Source organism: Mya arenaria, chromosome 8 (assembly GCF_026914265.1).
Source record: "Mya arenaria isolate MELC-2E11 chromosome 8, ASM2691426v1".
NCBI classification, from domain to species: Eukaryota; Metazoa; Mollusca; class Bivalvia; order Myida; family Myidae; genus Mya; species Mya arenaria.
Genome location: NC_069129.1, coordinates 45,493,420 through 45,515,869, shown reverse-complemented (window position 1 = coordinate 45,515,869; position 22,450 = coordinate 45,493,420). Strand labels below are relative to the sequence as shown.

Here is a 22,450-nt window from a genome sequence, read left to right as displayed (position 1 = left end):
TAAATGACGAAATATCCAATAAATTATGTATGAACCCCTATTGCTGAGTGGTTATGCTATCGGTTTTCTTCTCTTTTTTTCAACAAGCGTAGGTTCGCCCCCGATTAAAACCAGATTTTATTTATATACGTTCATTGTATTTCGTTATACAATTACGGTATCAAAGAGTTAGGTTAACATTATTCAAGTGTTTTTTTTATTCATTTCCTGGAATATATTATTTGGTGCCAAAACATGAGAAAGTCCCTAACAGAATGACGTGGAAAGTGATTTATACGAGCTTCAGCGAGCTAACAAGTACCAGTTTTTTGAAAATTGTAAACTCCATTTTTAAATGTACAGGATGGTTCTCATACAAGTATAAATAATATTTTGTTGTTTTTGCTTTTCTGCTATCTTGTAGAATGACAGGCCTAGCTACTACAATGTAGTAGAGAGACTATAGCAATAGGCTATACCAATATCATTTATTTTGTAATGCAAGATTCACTAGCCCAATATACAGTTCGATATTCTTTCTAAACATATACCCAAACTCTGATGTTATGATTAACTGTGTTTGGGATAGGCTTTTCATGGGCACATGGTGAAGGATATGTAATAATATCATACTGCAAAACAGTGTCTACGAAATACATAATTATGTTAGGTATAACCATTCACATGCCTCATAATCAATTTATACCATTTTCACTAAAAATAAAGACAATGGTAAAATGTGGTAAGTGTAAAGGTACTGTCAACCAAAAACAACATTTTCAAGCGTATAGTTTAATATTTGCTCCAAAATAAATAACTAGTCGTTCGTGACCACATCTTAATCGATTAACAAAAATGGTCCCTGAGGGGAAGAAACCAGTTTAAAAATATCAAAAAATAGAAGTTGTGTCACTGGTTGAGTTAGAATACTTCAGGTAATTTTTGATATGATTTATTGCATTAAAATACATTAAATGATGCTTAAATCTTATCGCTAAGACATCGGCATAGAAGTGTAAGCGTGAAATTGGATGGATACAACGTCAGCACTCAGGTACAGTAAACAATAAAAACACCATAAAAATGAAAATATATTCCTAAAGAAATGTCCAAGTGGATTAAGGCCATTGCCAATATTTCCAATTGGAAGATTCCAGTTGGATATGATTTCAATTGGAGTTTTTCAATTTCCTGATTTTTCCCATATTGAATAATGGAAAAGTGAGAATTTTCCAACAAAAATTGTTGGGCTGCTTTTCCAATTGGAAAATCCATTTCCCAATGGGAAGGCCATTTTCCATGGGATTCCTATTGGAAAAGTTGACTTTAAATGCTAAAAAAACATATTTCTAAATCAAATATCAGGAATAAAAAAATATCCCTTATTAGTATTACCAAACCCGTTTCAATAATACAAAAAAAGAACATTTGGTGAAAAACAAAGAAATTAAGTTTGCAAAAATTCTGGATTTGCAAAATTTATCCGGATGCTGTTCTTAAATATTTTGGATTCATTTCCGTTTTAAGTATGTTTGCTGTTTTCCGCTAGGTTCATAGCACATAATCAAATTGGTATGGCCTAATTAATTCTAAGCTAGATTAGTAACACACATACACGCTATGTATGAGTTTGTAAACAACTTGTAAAAATTGCCTATACGTGCCTGGATTGTGTCTAGTTGCTCCTGGACAAATCTGCTCACCTCGTTTGATCGCAAATTTCGCCATTTTTCAAACTCGTCCTCCAATGTGTCATGTGCCGATAAAATCGCCCTGTAGAAAAATAACAGTATAGAAGGATCCTCATTGTCAGTTCTAACAATGATGTAAGAGAAATAAATGTTTAGTTAATGTTCTAAGTCAAATTGTATTTCAGAAGTCTATGAAAGCGTTGGCCTTAATATAAGTTTAACCTAAAAGGAAATCATTTGCGACCGTGCAATGTTTTTCAAATCCTATACACTCAAATTATATAGTTGTTCTACTATGTTTGTGTATTTTTACTAACGTCTAATGTATGTTATACTTTAATCCAACATTCTTTTAATAAGTTAAGGCCATACAAACTACTTTAAGCCCCCAGTAGACCCCTTTGCCAGTGAACCCGTGTTTTACCGACCGTTCAAATGTGGTGACCCCATAACTTATTGATGAAGCTATTTTAATGAGTATGTAGTGTGATTTTGGTGTTAGTGTTTTATGTTGGTGGTTTTCATATGTGTCTGTCTTTTGCTCATTGTCTCGTTTGTGCCCCTAACCAAGATATTTTTTTTGATTTTACTACAATTGTCCCTGTGCTTTTCATGGTATTGTATAGATAATATGTTATTACGAATGTATTAAATACATCATGGCTCATTTAAATGACAGTTTAAAAAATAAATGAATAATAACAGATACTACTAACATACTTACGTATGAATGTGAGAGCCAAAAGCAAGTATGTCTTTAATAGATTTAGTTTCTGTTTCTACGTTTTGGCTTATCAGTCGTTTTAGTTGGCTATCCATGTACATCCACATTTCTTGTGATAACCTCCTTGTTTCCCGCCTTGCATTCTCATACTTAGGATCAGGGGTGTAAGAAGTTGACGATTCTAAAATACAATTATAATTCTAGTGTAGTAATGAAAGGAATTAAGTTTTGTAACTCATTTCGGAATGTTTTAAATAATTGAGTCACTGTATATCGCAGAATGTTTTCTGGGAGCACAATACTTATAAAACTAGAGTAATAGAGTTGATAACAGAACTTCATTTACATTTTTTTGAATTATGATCTTTTTAATTATAATCCTTAATCTTATCGTGGAGAATGTCATAGTTATAATGTAATTTGTAGCTCCGACGGAAGATATTTCTAACATATAATTATATAGTTCATGCGTAGTGAAGTGAAAAGAGCTTGCAAAACAGGGAGAATATGAAATGTCTCTCTAAGGTATCAGAAGGTTACATGCTAGTTTGATTGTCCAATCGGAAGAAAGGCAGCATTTCATTTCAATATAGCTTACACAATTTGTCACATTAGGGCCAAGGCATCGGTAATGATATCATAGATTGTTTTGTATGTCTAGGTACGACCAATACGAGCATTTCAATAATGCCTACAATAAATGACAAGTATAGCCAAAATGTTCCGTTAATTATTATCAATGTCTTAGCGACTCTGTCAAAATACATCTATCAATGTTTGTCAAGGCATATTGTGTTTCTAAATAACACATGAATTACGGTACAGTTTAACTGTATATTAATTTTCTATGTACTGCAAATTTACGACTGTCATGACTACAAAATAGCAAAATAAAAGTTATCTAATCATATAACACATTAACATGAATAATCAGACTACCTTCGGAATAATCCGTTGTCACTATAAAAATAATAAAAACACTGAATGATATAAATATATATAACGATGCCACTATGCACAGCACATGTTTTAAGCTCATCTTCATAAACGCTGCTTTATCAAATATTTCCTACACTCGTCAAGTGTGTATCATATGGCTACTCGTGACATATGCATTATGTACGGTTGATTATGAAGAAGTTATATTGATCAATATAACGCAGTGATTGCGGTACAAAAAAGCCCGCAAGAGCTTTTAATTATTCACATTCGGAATGGGTGACCTTGAGCAACCAGTTGCATACATTTATTTGTACCGATACGAGAGACCATCTGTGACATGCAGTGCCAGACGTTTTGCTAAAATATACTCAATACTACCACGGACATTGATTACCTTTGTGGTTCGGGCAATTGGTGAGATACAATTTCCGACTATATCACGAACTTGAAGACAAACGATCAAGGTCATTCAAATATTTTTTATGTTAGCTTCTACGTCATTTTCCATAATAACAGTATAATTGGCCTTTTGATTCTTAGATTAAATTGATAGCACTACTGAATAAATGGATTTATTGATAAACTGGATGATCTATGGAGTTTTAAAATTAAAATGAACGACAACGCGAAGAAAGTAGAAAAACAGTTTTAGTTTGTCGTATGAGGTCTAAGGTGCGAAGAACAAATAAAATGTTAGTCTAAGCCTTGCCAAAGTTGATCCTTCTATGTTTACATTAGTAATAAAGGCAAAATTCTCTATAAGAACATTAATCAAATGTATGCAACTGATATACGAGTTCAAACGTTTCTCCATTAAAACAATTATTTGCTTAGAAGCTTATTTATAAATGATTCTTAAATAAAGTATTATTTGTTTTTATAATATTATTATTATTTCTTAAATAATGCATTTAAGGTATCCAGCGTACATCTGCATTGGAGATGAAAATATTTCTAGAAGCGCTCGGTTAATCAGTCTTTACACTTTGTAAAATTTGAAAGGTGTAATAACAGACGTGCACTCCCTTTCGATGCGTGATTACATCGTGTGTACACCATTATCCGGGGTTGAGTTAAGATACTTTGCAACAGCCAACACAAATCTTGTATTTAATTATTGTCCCATATACGTTGGCTATTAAACATTTGCCCAAAACTTCTTTTTCTCTTTATAGCTTATTTTGAAGACGGCCTCTAGGATTTAACATGCCTTTTCCCAGACAAATCAACCCAAAACAACCCCACTAAACAGACTAAAACAACCTGTTTTTACTTATCATAGTTTACACAATAGACTATAAGATTATATTTATTCGAGTCACTGCAACTTGCGCACCAGCCTAAGCAGCGTGAAGGACCTACAGAGACGAGACTTAGTATAAGCCTTAAGGCTTTCTCCTCGATTCTGTTAACACTATTGTTTTGTGCATAATTAACATGTTCATTATTTAATTGCATTACTTATTTGATCTTTGCTAACGTTGATTATGCTCAAATTTGTTAAACTAAACTAATTGTTAATATTATATCAAAATAAATATTGTTAACTTCCTTAAATATTAACAACAACACAGTTCGGATGTTGTTTTTTCTTGTTACGCATTAATACCTCACTTAACTAAATGATTAATTCAATGATATTACGATATCTAAAAAACATGGTGCAACGAACATATTTATAAAAAAAGTTGTTTCGTCTTGCTACGAGATAATGCAGACAAGGCATGGAAATGCATCTTCGACAGTTAAGTCCCTTGACGAATTTTACTATTTTGTTGGCGGAATCCCTAGCAGATGGAAAGCAACGTACAAATATGAAGCGCGAAACGAGCATGAATTCAGTGTTAATGTTTGTTATGTCAAATATTGAGTGTTAATAGAAGATATAATACACAAACTCATTTAAAAAATATTATATATGTATTCTTGTCTATTCTTAATCATGTGCTCAAGCATTTGCCTAGTTAAAAACAGCAAAACAATCCCGAAAATCTACACTTAGGCTGGCGATATTGTACACAACTACGAAAATCATTGGGACCTTTTGTAAAAAAATAAAACATTTGCGCTTAAACAGTCAAGGTCTTTTCCCATCTTAAAAATTCAATCTTTTTTTTTAAGTTTCACTAAATCTGATACGAAAGGATAGTGTGCCTAACTGTTATCTTATTACCTGAGTGAAAAATAAATTACCATAATGACAAATATTTCGATCACTAAAGTAGCGTTGCATTTTTTGATGGTAGCTTACAGTAGGGAACAAGATGTGTGCAAACCCACCCTCAAAAAAGGCCCAAGCGTTTGCTAATCGATGATGTAGAAATAGATGCACGAATGACGTGAATATGCACCATTTTAGACAAAAGTTAGGCATATTATTCTTGAGGTCGCTCCATCAAACACCCCTCCCTACGTTTCGAGCTTTATTATTCCTTTTCCGTGGATGTAGACTCTCGTTTTAAATTGTATCTGACATCAAATCCTAGACCTGCTCTTGTTCATAAATGTGTCCCTTTTACTAGACTTACGACTAAGATTCCGAATTAGTGTTGCCTATAGAGCGTTTAGTTTATGTAATACCAAATACTATATTTTCACAGAGACGTTGCTCATCAAACAATTCTTTACAGAGTGTTTAGTAAAAATACACCTTATTGAACTAATAGACCTGTTTCACATTATCTATAGCATTACTATTTTTAGAACAGACTAACCCAATTGAAATGAAAATGAGGCTCTACGTGTAAAACTGCACATGTTACAATGATCATGCATAAATCAATACTTCATACATGTACAGTAACTTTGCCTGTTGTAACATGTCTAAGTTATCATTTTTGTGACTTATTTTTTATAAATTGAATTTTGCCACCACTTCATTTGCAAATCAATGACCTGTTTAATTTTTCTTTTGATTACTTTACTTTATGATATCAAGACTAAATAAAGGTAATCAATCATTTATTTAACTTTTTCCAGTTGTCTTCTTAAGATTTAAGAAAAGCCACAATATTAGTATAGTACATGATGCGTACAGTGTATCAAGGGTCTTTGCCTAGGGGTTTCAGAAACACAGAATTCTATGTTTTTCTTATATCAGTCTTTAGGAAACTTGTGACCCCGGTGCGGGGCAAGTTTTAACTTCAAAGGGTCGATTTGAACATACTTGATATAGCACGACACCACTATATAATGATACATACTCAATATCAAGGGTCTTCGCCTAGCATTTACAGACAAACTAGTTTTTAAAGATGTCCCTTTAAAAGGGCCAGGGGAACGATTTAAACTTGATAAACTATTAATATATGATGTAGCATACATTATATCAAGGGTGTGGTATTGGCTGTTTCAAACAAGGACATTCTAAAAACATTCCACTATATAAATATGTAAAAACACTTGTAACCATTGGAGTGGTGCCTTTTAAAACCTAAGTGCATAAGTTGAACAAACATGGTAAAGGACAACTAGACAATTTAACATATCAAATATCTAAGCTCAAAGCCGCATGTTTTTAAACTACCCCGACCACGCCCACACCCTAAATCCAGGCTGTATTTCACGCATAGTTTTGGTCCTTATTGTTCTTTAGTGTCTATTATCAATGTCAAAGTAAAACTAGAACAATTCTTATTCTTACAACACAGATCTAAACAAAACACAAACAAAACGCTATGACACCAGGGGAATAAACACGGGATGCGTAGGACGGGACAAACAAGCAATACATTCATAAAAGAAAACCTTAATCAAGTGCAATTATCAAGGAACATTATTTCCGCACTTGTGCGGATATAAGATTACTGGCTAAAATATCCAAAAGTAGAATACACACCAGTCAACTTTAAGTTCAACAAATATCAGTATCTTTAAAATAGTATACAGCTCACAATTGTTTTAACTTCCTGGTTGCATGTAATATATCCATGAATCAGCTTAAATGTGTACTAATGCAGCACATGATCTTATTTACGGTTGAATCGTTAACATTTAAGGTTTCCAAAGACATATTTGAAATTCAGTAAAATTATCCAATTGCCTGAAATATGTATGGTTAATAGACTAGCTTTGCCACGCTTTAAAACGTTTAAAAGGTTAAGAAATCGAGTCAGATATATTTAATTCATACAATTACCAGTACATTATCTAAAAATAAACTACAGCTCACCGAATCAATATGCTAACGTTTGGTAGACTGTATCTGAAAGGTTTAAAAATGTAAGGAAGTTGTTTATCAGTGCTTTAAACTGTTTAATATATTGCTTTAATTAGAAATAAGACACACATGTTTAAGGCAACATGTCCATGAGTGTCAGTGTGTTATCATGTTTATTCAACTTCATATTATGGACCTTATTGGTTTAAATAAACAATGGAGTTTCCTACCAGCTTTGAACGCAAAAGCACATGTCCTTTGTTTGGTCAGTTGGAACGTCAGGATGAGTTTTGTGACATTACAATCAAATGCGGGACCTGGGTAGGTGTCTTACTTTATTAATACCAATTATCATCATCATCATCATCATCATCATCATCATCATCATCATCATCATCATCATCATCATCATCATTATCGTCATCAACATGACAACCTCCGTCATCATCATCATCATCATCATCATCATCATCATCATCATCATCATCATCATCATCATCATCATCGTCATCGTCGTCGTCGTCGTCGTTTGTCGTCGTCGTCGTCGTCGTCGTCATCATCATCATCATCATCATCATCATCATCATCATCATCATCGTCATCGTCGTCGTCGTCGTCGTTGTCGTCGTCGTCGTCGTCATCATCATCATCATCATCATCATCGTCATCGTCGTCGTCGTTTTCGTCGTCGTCTTCATCATCATCATCATCATCATCATCATCATCATCATCATCATCATCATTATCATCATCATCATCATCATCATCATCATCATCATCTTCATCATCGTCGTCGTCGAGGTCTTCGCGGTCTTAATCAACATTAGTATCATCATCAAGATACACATCATCATCATCATCATCATCATCATTATCATCATCATCATCATCACCATCATTATTAACATTTTTTTCTCATGAACAAATTGTCTAAATATCAACAGATTAACGCAGCCTAATGTCGACTGCTGAATAAAAACCTAACTTAAAAATATGCATGTATCGTTATATTAGACTCTTAAATCTTAGCTAAACATGCCGAATGTTCAGTCAAATATTATTTTCTATGTTCGGCTTACACATACTTATGTACAAGAGATGTACTCAGTGCACGTCCAATATAAATACAAGCTCAATAAAACCCTATTCTGGTTATTGTTGTAGTTGTGGGTTGCTGTTTCTTATGTTCTTAAGATCTAAAACTCTCGGCACAACTTTGGGAATTACGTGAAACAGAAATAGAAAGTATAACTTTCCCTATAAGTAGCTGAATATGATATGATCGATGTTTTCAGGCAAAACAATTCCATCGCTGTTTGCTTGCGGAAAGTATTTTCTTCAAAACTTTATTCGGTCAAAAAGAGTTTCTTGAAAACCAAACAGGTAAGTTAAGCAAAACGTTTTTTATGAATATCCCTATGAATTAACACATACTATTTCAGATCATTGAAATTGGTGTTAACTTAAATTTATAATTGAAAGGGTTTGTTCTCTTAGGAATATTTTTATCAGATATTGTTCACTAAAGGAGGTTGCAGTTATAAATGTGCCTAGTAATTCCAAATGATAGTTCACAATTTGTAATATATAAATGATTTCGTGTTCAATGTTGTGATGTGAACGAGTTTATTTTACTTTGAAGGAATAGTCAATATCCAGATAGGAGACCAAGACACGCTTGAACAGGCATTGATGTTTCTGTACGACATTAATCCATCGTTGAATATGGAGAATATATCAATAATGCTTGAACTGGCAGAGTTTCTTTTTATTTCGACGTTGAAATCATTTTGTGTCAAATGGCTGAATAAGTTGACAATTACAGAACACAATTTTTGGCTTGTTCTGCGCTTAAGATCAATATATGATTTTAGCGTACCATCATTGGATGTGTACATTGATGAAAATTTAGTTGAGCTTATTGCGAAGATTGAGATGTTGGAAATCGACAATCAGTCAGTAGATTATATCTTAACAAACAAGCAATTGTCATATGTTGGAATGGATCTGAAATTCGACTTTTTGATGCGTTGGACGAAGCATGATGCTGGTAAAAGAATGAAGTATTTTGACAATTTACTTTGCCATATCGATCTTCTTCAGTTAAGCGATTCAATGAATGAAAAAGCAAAATGTGACAAGTTCTTCAACTATGGTTACATGTTTCCAAAACATAGCATTAGGCTCGTTGACAGGTTTATAGCAATTATTTTCAAAGTTACCGTCAACAACGTTAATATCGAGCTGATGATTGTATTTGATGAACACAGTAAGGAATGGCACAAAGTTGAATCACATACATCATGTGCCCTTAAATTTGACTATTTTTTCGATATGTCTGATGAAGAAACAATTTACCATGTTTAAGATGACGACAACGGTACTATTGAATGTATAAAACCGGAATGTAATACTCGTGTAACAACTAGACTTGTTCACTCATGTGAAACTGAGGGTACGGAACTAAGAAGAGTACCACACAAACTGTGTTTTTCCAAAGGATTTTGCTATCAGATTAATTACAAGAAAACGCACGTATTGAAACAGGTATCACCACAAGGACATATGTTGGTAGATGACAGCTCCAACGTTCCGTTAGATTTACGAACATATAGATATACACGAGAGTTTGAAACATGTTATTTGTATGTAGGTAATATGAGCACCACACACAGTTGCACGTCTTTGACACCAGCCTTAAGTACGTTTAACTTTGACGTAATTGGGATATCTTGTTGGAATAACCACGTGGCAATGCTGTCGGAAGATGAAGATCTCCTTCTTTACAACACCACAACATGCAGACTCAGTCAAATGACCTGTGACCTTGGATATGACAGAAAAATTAATTCATTTAATAAAGGATTTCTGGTTTTCGACCATCAGAAAGTTATTTGTATCATGAAAGGTCCACATGATGATGTATTTCAAAGCGTGTCAGTTGATCTATTGGATGAGCCGTTTTACAACCAATTTGAGACTTTTAACGATGCTAGAAATATTTATATCTACAAGTATGATGATAACAACGATTCATTTGTTCTTGGGATAGCAAACATAAATGAGACCTTTACGCCCCCGAAACGAACAATCACATGGAAACTCCTGCCTGCGCTCGATATAAACATCAATTCAGTTATATCAATACTATCTGTTAAAATTCCAAAAGCATATGCCCGGCGCCATCTACTTTGTCCATGTTTACAAGCCAATTAGCAGAGGAATCAAACGAAAAAGATACTGACAGTGGGCATTTGGATTCTGGAGTGATTCCGAAAACAGTAATGACGAATATTCGTCCGCTGTGAACACATCAGAGGACGAAAGTGACTAATATAACATGATGATGCTCGCCAGTTACATCAATGGATCTATATGTATAATTTCTTTTAAAATTGCAAGAGTAAATTTCCGCTGCCAATTTCTTCTTCATGTGAACAATGTAAACAAGTTGCTAAGAGATATCCAACAAATAAAGTTGCGAGAGCGCCGTTGATTATATGTACTACCTATGAAAGAAGTATCGACGGTTAAACTAACGCTGTGATCGGTTATCAATAATAATAATAATAATGAGTAAAAATGACAAAATCATCTTCTGTAAAGCTGAAAGGATAATGACGGTACGATTGAATGCTCAATAGCGCCAACGACAACGTTCGGATGAATTGCATAACGCTAGAAAACAGTCGTAAAGGTATATTTACGAAAGCTCTGGTAATGCAATATCTACATTTGCCCGTTATATGGTATCAAAACGTAGTTTTCTTCTTGTTATTTCATAACATGACTTCTAGTATTCTATAACAATGCCAGTCTCGAACCATATAGTTTTAGGTATCATATACACATATATTTGAAAGATGGACGTCAGTATTATTATATAACCGTTAACTATATAGACTATTTAAACTTAAATATGTGCCATTCCTTTTTGGACTGTCAAATGTTATTTCTCTCCTTAATTACATATAATATCATTAAACAATTTCTTTTTTCAAAAATACCCACATAATAGGATATTTGATCACCAGGCATCTAAAAATAACGGTATCACAACTTGCTCGATAAGATGACATGTCGCGCTTATTCCATCGTCCCAATCGGACACCTTAAGTATAAAGTTGAATGAAAAAATCCCAGTAAGCAATGTTGGTTTAACACGTTATTTCCGACTCACATTGTCTCCTTCTTTTAATTTGAAGGTATATTCAACATGCCAGAATTTGCCGCGGATCGTCGGGAGATGATTTGGCAAACAGTAATTAATATGATTTTATTGGTGTTCTGAAACATCTCTCATGTAGCAACATATCGTTAAATCTCGTGCTTATCATCTTACATAACTGATATAAACACGTTAATTAATTGCATTTTCGTCGAATAATTATTATTGAAATACTCGTACTTTTGGCTTTACAGTGATGCAGAGATGTCGTAGAACACCTGTTAAAATACTTCGTCCGAACGTTTTTCGAACGATTAATGGCCATCCGCGACGAATGTTTGGCCAGCTCCATCTCGCTGCATAACGCGACATGTCTGAATAAATATCTTAACAGTTTGGCAGTATTTTACCTTCATAAGTATGAGTTGTATATAAGGATTGATTCTAATTTTTTGTGCGTTCATACACAATGAACGTTCGGCCGCGATTTTGCATATCCATGGAAAATCGAACAAGTCTTTTATTACAATGAAAGGAACAAAACGTAAGAGCACTTGTCGCCCTTGTTTGTTAAGCTTGGCGTTCCTTTTATCATCCGCATAATAAATAGTCAAAACATGATTGGCAGAAAAAATAAATAATCCAAGATTAGTTTTAATCATTTGGTAGTTATTGTAATACATATGGTGGTAATAATGATTCCTTTTGTAATATTCATGTTTTATCACGAAAAATAACTCCTGTTTTATATATGCATGATCAATGTGTGTGGGCATAATACAAGTTGTTACGATAATTTTATGGATTACTTTCAGTTTAACACGTACAAATAGCGTCGCAATACCATTTTGTTGTTTTCTTTTAATGTTTTCCATCAAATTGTAGTTTAATGATGTGCAAGTCTTCTCGAATTGACACTTTAAGACGATTGTTCTTACTCGAAAAATACATGACAATTTGGCAGGTTCCAATATTTCATGTATTGATATGTTGTTTTATATTAGGTTATGATATTTTAAGATATTCTTCTTTAATATGACGGATACTATTACATCATTCTTACGATGAAAACAATGCATGACGACATTTTACTTGTCATTTTTTTTTTAATTGACAGTGTCATTTTATTAGTTGTGTGTGTACATGTGCCGTGCTATTTACAAATTACAATTTTATTTGTATTTGTTACAGCAAATTATGGATTCTGTTTTGATTTGCACATATTAAAATTGGGCCACTCAAGACCTTCCAGTTATTTCGAACATGTTGGGAGGATATCAAGATCTTGACTTGGCATTATCACCGTACATATTGTTAATTGGTTAAACTTCATAAACAAGATACGTATACTGATAAATATCGCTAATTACATTTTGCATAGTTTCGATCGGGTACAGAGCAGTGTTTTTTTTCTCTCGATAATTTGACTTTTTTACTTGACTCTTTCTCGCTCAACAACACAATGGAAGAGTCGCAAGTTGTCAGCCAAACCATCAGCTGATCAATGACATAAAACAGCTTGCCATTTTCCATACTCTTTTTTAATTAGTAATTAAAATATTGAATTCAAACCCGAAGTACACGCATGCATACTGATGCATGCGTGTGTTCAAGTAGTATGTACAAAAAAATGTTAACCAAAGTCATCAATTAAATTTAACTTTATCAATCAAACCTTACTTAGCCTAGATAACGACGGCGCCGCGAGGGTTACTCAAACATAGTTGTAGGGTGTAGATTGCTGTTTTCAGACCACATTCATATATTTATTTTTATTATAAACGCAGAAATTATAACCGTCTGAAGTGATTATCGATGTAAAAGTTCCATGTTCTATGACGCTTGTGATAAATTACAATTATACATGCAAGTTAGATACCATAATATTTGCTGTCCATAAATCAGTATAAAACATGATAAAGTGACGTTATTCATGACTATTCACAAATGTATTGATAACAATGAGATAAAGTTTAAGTGATAAAGCCTTAACTTCTCACTGAATAACGCAATTATGGAAAATATAAATAACTTTAAACAAGATTGTAACCGTATATTTAATAAGTATTTTATTAATTAACTATTACCATTTTGGTTAAAAAACATTCTTATCACTTACCTTTAGCTCACTTGAATACGTATTTTAATATCCTTTATTTATTCATGGTGTCAGTCTGCTTTTCTAGACTTGACTTTGCTGATTTTGACATGTATCCTTAAAGTGACATTGCACATACTTATGAATAAAGCACTGTACATTGTAAGGAAGCATGTCTTTTCTTCTTAATTTTGTAAATCATTTGCTAAAACGTCAAATGTTTCACCATCGTCGTCCATTTTGTCGGTGTACAAAATCATAATTGTCGTAAAATCCAACAACGGGTTAAATACAACTGTTATATCAAACCGTACACAGTGGTTCAATCATTCAATAGGTTCAAGTATTCCAAATTGTGATATACGAAGCACAACAATTTCAAAACAGTCGGAAAACGGAAAACAAAATGGCTACCTTTAAAAATAATTTCCAGCATATTTCTCAAATTAGACGAGTTTCGACAGCCAATGAAACTGGACCATTTCTCAAATCCAATATTAGGCGAGTTTTGTAGCCAATCAAAACGGAGGAAACTCACATTAGGCGAGTTTGGTTGATATTGTCCGAGTTTGGTCGATATTAAGCGAGTTCTGGCATATATTGTCTCTAATTGTCTGGTATTGGTACAGCAATTGTCTCTGTATCTCGTCAAATTCGTAATAGTTGATTAATAATAGCTGATAATGCATACGCATTAAATGATCTGTGTCTATAAATTGTGATACATCTTATTTTGGAGTAAGAGTTAATCTTTTAATGATTGTATTGATTTATAGAAACGGATTTGATATAAACAATCAATATACATTTTGGCTAACACTTACTTAACCAAATGCTTTATCGGTAAATCAGAAATTTCAATATATTTGTTTTATTGCCACAGGATAAGATATAATTGGACAGTCGATATATTTATTTTGCCCAAATTGAATGATCAAAGTGATCAACTATCGTCGCATAAGAAAGAAATACCGTTTTTTCTGCACTTTTCTTTCAAGTTAAATACAGTCTCCTTCTGAAGAACAACCGTGTCTATAAGTTGTGATACATCATATTAATAATATCTATCATGTGTTCCCGTTCCGGATAGAAAAATCCAACCCGAGGGCACCTGCGTTGCCAGGTTACGAGGCTTGCCGAGTTACCGGCTACGCAGCGTGCCCGAGGGTCGGATTTTTCTATCTGGAACGGACACACATGATAGATATTTTTTCTAGCATACATTTAATTACATTTATTGTGAAGAAAATACATAAGAAAGCGCGTTTTTGTACATTTCACCAAAAAGCGCGTGCGATGATGTTTACTGACGTCATGACGCGCAGTAATTTGTATTCACTGCATTCGTCAATAAGTTCCTTCGCTATCACGTCTTTTAAGGGTTATTTTGTTTTGTTTTTAAGGAATATTTTTGTAAAGTTAATGTTAATGGAACTTATCTATTGAAATCTCATAACTATGGTTACATTAAGTGTTTAATAAAAGAAATTGAAAGTATTACGTCACAGCGCGTGACTCATCTGGCGTGGGGGGATGCCAGATGGAGTTTTCCAGCACGGCTGAAATCACCGGAAATGCCTATCCGGTGTGCTAGAAATGGGAATAAAAGTGCATCTTTAAATGATTTTATATATTTATAGAAATTGATTTGATATAGACAATCAATATACATTTTGGCTAACACTTAATAAGCCAAATGGTTCATTGGAATAAGCAGAGTTTTCAATATATTGGTTTTTCTGCAACAGGATAAGGTATAATTGGAAAGTCGTTGTATTAATTTTGCCAAAATTGAATGAGCGATGACAAACAAATTTACCCATGTGAGTGGTACTCCAACAAGCAGTTTATCCCAATAATGTCCAAAACCTACATCAAACGTAGATATGTCGTCATTGAGCAAGAACATGTGTTTTCGTGAATATTTTGTTAACTAAAATAAGAATGCGTTACAAGATTAAGAAATAATGCATTATTTAACTGAAATGTACGTTCTGCAGAATCGTAAATGTACATCTCTGATTACTATTAAATTGTTATTGATATTAATTATTAGACACAAGTTCATAGTATCGTAGACATGATATTTTGAGTGTAATATCAAGTATGCATGTCCACAAGGCATTCAAAAATGAAAGAAAAGTCCACGTATGTTTTATCACCACTGTATCGGTGTAATAATTACATATCGTATGACATAATGGATAAACTGCTTTGAAGGCAAACTCAAAATAAGCGAATGTGCTTGACATTATTAGTATTTTCCATGGCCGAGAGTGTAAGGTTCATCCGGACCCGAGCGTAAGGTGTTTTGCGGAAACGAGGTTTACCTTCACAATTACTGTCATCTTGATTCTTTAAAAGCTTGTGTAGGAAACACAATCCCGTCTCTTGGTCTTTTTATATTTTTACTGCGAGTTGAAAAGGTGAAAAGGTTAGAGAAATAGGACCTGCGCTATCATTATGGTAATCAAATACGCCTTCATGATAATATTTACAATGTAATGTGACTAATATCAGCTTAATTAAAACGTGCATAATTATGAAGTAATTTGCATACTTATATAAATTGATTATAATAGTAGTCGAGTAAGGTCACAGGCAGTGTAATGGTAAACAAAGAGAGCTTTCATACATCTACTTATGTCATTCACATACTGTACTATTCTGGAATTTATTTATGCAAAAATAACACTCGACATGTTATATAGGTTGAAACATTGAGGAACATTGTTAATATATTAAAATAACTGACTGTTACATATTTATAGTGATGATGTGTACCAACTGTTTTTACTTTACTATAAAACGCACGATTTGGGTGGGTTTGACAACGATATTCTTAAGTTTAAATAACACTCTTTGCACTGGGATCAGCCAAATTTAATCCATTGCTATTCATTAAGATACGAATTTACGTTTGGTGCAATAATACATGTATTTTTGAATGTTGTAATCATGACGTTATACTTATTATGATGTATTTTTTCATTGAAGTTGCGTTTACCTGATGAAGACTGCATAAAGTCGAAACGCGGTGTGGAAGTGGAAGTTTTTTTTTCCTCTGTTGGGTGTTTATTGAATGTAAATGTGTGTGTTGTGAAACTGTTTAGTTTCCATCACTACATCTAGTTAATGGTTATCTCCGTTTGAATTTATTGTTCCTGGTTTCAACATTCTTGTTTTGATCCTATTAAAATATTCAAAACATATCGTTTTTATTAATATTATTAATATACAGAAACGATGGGCCAGACTTCTTTAAATAGTACTAATGGTTAATCTTTTACTTTTGACAATGTTTATAGCATAACAGGTAAAACTATCAGTTCAACAGCAGCTGAATCATTGCAGTTAGTACGTACACCATTTACGCTTTATAGTAGGTCGTGGATGGAGTAAGTAATTTGAATTTCTGCACGTTGTTTTGCTTTTTCCACAGCTTGTAATTTAATTCCGTTGTTCTTTAGTATTGCTTCATGTGTTGCACTATCTTCCCATGATCTAGCTTGTCTATTGAAACATACAACCCTCAAAATAACATTGGCAAAATAAGCATACATACAAATGCAACCAATAAAGATGTGGAACGTTTTCGTTGGAAACATTAACTAAGCTTTTTGTATTTTATGCTTAAATCTTTTTGTTCAGTATGATGCCGTTAGTAAAGTAAAAAAAATCTATGATCCTGATCATATTGGCATTTAACTTCGTTTCAATACTGACATGATAAGCCTTTTTAACAGTACATTATGCAAAACCATTGTTTTTCTAAACAAATAATTATACTGATACACTAAGCGTTTGTATTGGCAAGTCCTTTTGATTCAAAATAAATTATCTGATAATTAACAATGCTTTAAATCATCCGATGTTGTATTATGTTATGTAGTACACATATGTATTGAAGCATTACGATTAATTTAATGACTAATGATAAATATCTTGAACGTACTTTTCTAGCCTGTCATTGTGAGCACGCTCCAATCTCTGTTTACATATATTTCTGTATAATAATATCATACGTAATACTTTATCGTCATTTATGTTTTATTGCGCAGATGAGCGATGAATCTATATAGCCCGGTGTATGCGTTTGATGTTCAATCAAAGATTTTACGGCAAGGATTATAAACGTAAATTCACACAAAGAGGTAACTGATAAGACACAAAGTGAGACTAATTGATGATATGCACCCTGTGATAGTTGTGGAAAAAAATCAACTAAACAGTGATATTTGGTTTTGTTTTAAAAAAGTTTAAGGATATCAAGTTAAAATAAAAATAAAAATAATCAGGAAAAACAATTTGTGAACATGAGAAACATAATCGCTCAAATGATCTTTTTCTTGATGTCAATAGTTAATGATGAAGGCAGAGAGATATATAACTCCAGTTTTGAGTTTGAAAGTATTCTTGGCGGCCCCGGAAGTTCTCGAACGCCATGGCGTTCACGTGCATCGCTTGCTTCAGTGCTACGTTTGTTTCAAGGGGACACAGTGATACTCAACTTATGTATCCGCGAAAAAGTCAAAATGTCGATTCGAGGGGTCCTGTATTCTAACGACGGCGGATCGGACAGTATCGAATTTACTATAAATAGTAAATATATAGGTGAATTCACAACACAAGGTCATTCGTCTGGTGGAGAGTTTTGGAATGTATTCCTCGCGTCAGGAACCGTAGGTTCCGAAGTTGATTTGCCGGCTGGAAAACATGAACTCAGGATTAAAGTGAAGGACTCTGATTGCTTTGGCGTGGAGCTTGATGTCGTTAATCTAATTACTGACTATACATATTTAATATGGTGTGAATCAAAAATGATTTTTTCTACACGTCCTACATTGTGTTCTGTGCTTGTTGACCGTCGTCAAATGCTTTGACTAAATTATTTTGTTTGAATATCAAAAACGAGCGTTTGCCCTTGTATGAAATTTGTGTCGATAAACTGAATATACATGACTCCAGGAGCTTACTGTGTGCAAATTCGAATACATGTCAACAAAACAATAACACTTTTGAAGAAAGATTTGCCTGTTGACACAAGACATAATGATTTTCATGTAACGAACACCTGACAATCTGTGACGATTTTATATGTTATTTTCATATATTCTGTATATAGTGTGTATTATATCCATTCCTAATAGCATTAGGGCATAGCATCTAACAATGTAACCATGAAAATGTCAAAACGTAAATTATCTAAGCCAAACGTTACTAAACGAGAGACACAGATACACAAACCTTACAGTTTTTCATTATCATTGTTTTTATATAAATATTGGGTTTTGTGTCTTAGAATATTTACATTCACACTTCATTCCTAAACGATGGTTGTTGTTTATCAATTGCACTTTATTTCTGTATAAAGTGCAATGGCATTTCCCATCGATATCGCGTGCGTTTGTTCGATACTTCTGTCCTGTCATTGGGCGCAATAATACCAAGGGGCGGGGCATATTTACTACGGAACTATTTTTTTCAATGAAATCGTATTAAAATTTTGCCAATATTGGCAACATGCAAAACTGTAATCTGCAGTAAAGCAGTTAAAAAAAGATAAGCAACGATAATTTGATTGATTTTAATGTAGATGGTTTCATGATGGATGGAACAGTTGAAGAAACGTTGGTGTTTAAAAAGGCTGTTAAATGTCACGAAAATGCAAAAACAGTTAGTTCAAAATAACCTCTATGACGGGTGCTTGTATGACGTCATGAGTGATGTCATTGAAAAAGTTTTACATTAAGCTCGATTCGGGCCGCAACATAACTCGGCAGCTGCATTTTGTTTCGACGCCATTTTTTGCAGTGTTTATTCGTTTTGAAAGTGTTGTTTTTTCGAAAATTGACTGGATTACTGGGATTATTTACACGCAATGCCTATTGGGTAATCAATTAATTACCTATTCAGTCATACTTTAACCATTGTTTGTTTTGATAACTAATTTAAGCCTGAAAATTTGGTAAACATGTTCTTGATAAAATGAACAGCATCTTCAGCATCAGAGAAAACATATTTGAAATTTCTTTGTTCATTGCATACGACGTAATGGAATCATGTCCATATAAGTCGTATGTTCTGAATAAAATCGACAGAAATAACTTCAGTTCGGAGGAGTTAGTCGTTTTAGACATAATTTAGTGCTTTTAATAGTCAAAACAATTGCAGAAAAAAACTATTTAGTAAACACATCAGCTTGCCAGGAAAAGACAACTCAGTAGAAAATATGTAAGTTATATGTGGTTTATTACATGTTTTGGTATTTGTATGCAGCTACGTTATATATGCTAAAATATGTTTTTGTGCAAAAGTTAGCATCGTTGACCAACTTTCGGTCAAAAACCTGGTCGCTCAGCCTTCATTGTTTGATGCGGGCCCTGATAGCGCATATGTAAAGCAAAAAACCGGGCATTAACGGCACGTGAATTTACTGAATAATGCACGTTTTCTACCGATAACGCCCGGGTTTTTGCGTTTTAATACACCACGATAACGGACCGAAAACACACATTTTAAGCAATAATACGTACTTATAATATTCTTGACCTTGAAAAGATAGAAAGTAATCATATAAATAAGGAACTATTTTATCTGTGCATTCATTGTGGTATGAAATTAGGTTGCGATAGCTGTTCTAATTTACCACCGTTGAGAACAACGAGAGAAAGAAAAAAGAGAAAATGCTCTTGAATAATCAATTTATTTTAGCAGAAATGTAGATTTAAATGAATGTAAATATAAGTATTAAAATTCGACATGTTGCATTTTATTGGGGTATACCCCAATAAAATGCAACATGTCGAATTTTAATCCTTAAATGGTAAACAAAAATAGGAACTCACTTTTGTGATGTGTTAAATAGATTTAAGAACACTCAACTTCACACGCACACAATCAAAACCTAAGCATGCACTGAATGCAAAGCTGAAGTAATTGACATAAAGAAAATGAAACCTTAAGTAAAAATATGTCAACATGATTCAACTTTTAATACAAAACGACCTTAAAATTGTGCATTCAAATAACAAAGCATGCTCCGTAAAGCTGCTTAAGGATTCTGAAACAGGTATAATTCACCGTTATATATGTGTGACTTCTGAACGTTACAATGACTGCATGAACCTTGCTAAATCCCTGTTGTATCGAAAGTATATCTGTTGTAAAGACTACCAACCACTAAAAAGGTAAAACAAACGAAAAAAACACACACGCTAAAACAAAACATAACACAAAAATGTGAGTCCATTGTGATAATTGCTTGACCAATAAATATCAGGCTTTGTCTTGGAATTGCGAAGGGGGACACGCATCTAATCACTTAATTAGTATAAACGGTTATTGCACTTATGCATTTAAATATCAGGCATATAGACGGAATAGATGTGATAAATAAGATGTACATTTTCTACATTTTCCTTCCTCAAGTGTTTTCCTCCTTACGCGGGCGACCAGCCATTGTTTAAGATTATTCTACGTGTACATCTTACCCTCGGCAAAACTTTGTGAACAACTAAACTACGTGTACGATTAATGTATACACATGCATTTTAATGAAACACTGACAAAAATGAGTGTTCAAAAAGTATCAATCTAAACGTAATGGTGCATTGACATTAATTTGGTAAGAACTCCTAAATCATGAATGTTGGGTGGAAAAGGATACACAACGTTGCGCTTTAAGATAAATACTCTCAAATATGTTTACGAAGCGTTAGGACCATGTTTCGAGCCTGCCTATTGGTTTGTTCTGATATGGCCGATTGCTTACTCTGCAGATACTTAAATTAAGGGTATTTATTGCCTTCCTAACAGGTGGACGGAATATAAAATAGGATTCGGGAATCAAGATGTTAATCAATTAAGATGTGGCATACGTCCATTATACTGGGGAAGGACGAAGCATAGAAAAACATTGACTAATCCATGCTTCTGAAGATAAGACCTTACACGTTGTTACTGTGCTATGGAACAGGAATTCGATCGAGCCATATATGTCAACAAAACATACAAATACGATCGTTTAAAGCTGCACTCTCACATATTTACCGTTTTTACAACTTTTTTTTTGTGTTGGAAAGAGCAAATTTTTGCGTTAATATATGTAAACCAATGATAAAAGACTGCTGACAAAAGATCAGCTCGCAGATTTTCATATTTCCGTTCGAAAAGTAATGTTTTATGGGTTAAACCGTTACTAACGGCTTAAGAAAAATGCATAAAACATCAATTTTGGAACTCGAATATAAAGATCTGCGATTTCTTTTTTGTCAGCAGTCCTATTTATTTGGTTTCCATACATTTTCGCAAAGGTTGGCTCGTTCCAAGACAATAATAAAAACTTATCAAAACGTTCAATCTGTGAGAGTGCAGCTTTAAGAAATCATTTCTTCTGTTGCAGGTGATGCATATTTTAATAGACAGTTTTCCTTAATGACTGCCTTATAAATTGTATTGAAGCATATTTGACAATTTTAAGAAAAAAGGTAATAAATGTCATTGCATCATTGGAATTCTTATGTATTATGTCATCGGCAATAAATCTATATTTAAGTTATGTGTGGTATGTTTACCAACACGATATTGTAAGACACAATTATTAAAATTTGACATCAATATCGTATGATGAATGTCTAATATATTCAGCATAAATATGTTAATTAGCGATTTGCAAAAACTTGTAAAA

The 22,450-nt window shown here is 33.3% G+C and overlaps 2 protein-coding genes across 2 annotated transcripts in view; one reads left to right on the top strand and one right to left on the bottom strand.

Moving 5' to 3' along the window:
* LOC128243206 (uncharacterized) overlaps positions 1–3,458 on the bottom strand; it is a 41,129-nt gene extending 37,671 nt beyond the window's left edge. Inside the window, exons 1-3 of the mRNA XM_052960809.1 lie at positions 3,334–3,458; positions 2,395–2,575; positions 1,644–1,752 (exon numbers count right to left, since the gene is read on the bottom strand). Coding sequence (XP_052816769.1) covers positions 1,644–1,752; positions 2,395–2,575; positions 3,334–3,439 — 396 coding nt within the window. The 5' untranslated portion in view covers positions 3,440–3,458. The remainder of the gene's footprint in view (positions 1–1,643; positions 1,753–2,394; positions 2,576–3,333) is intronic.
* Positions 3,459–7,540: 4,082 nt separating this feature from the next.
* LOC128243200 (kelch-like protein 18) lies at positions 7,541–12,953 on the top strand. Its single transcript, XM_052960804.1, has 3 exons — positions 7,541–7,816; positions 8,791–8,878; positions 9,138–12,953. The coding sequence occupies exons 1-3, from the start codon at positions 7,712–7,714 to the stop codon at positions 9,860–9,862; spliced, it is 918 nt and encodes a 305-aa protein (XP_052816764.1). The 5' UTR covers positions 7,541–7,711; the 3' UTR covers positions 9,863–12,953.
* The last annotated feature ends 9,497 nt before the right edge of the window (positions 12,954–22,450 follow it).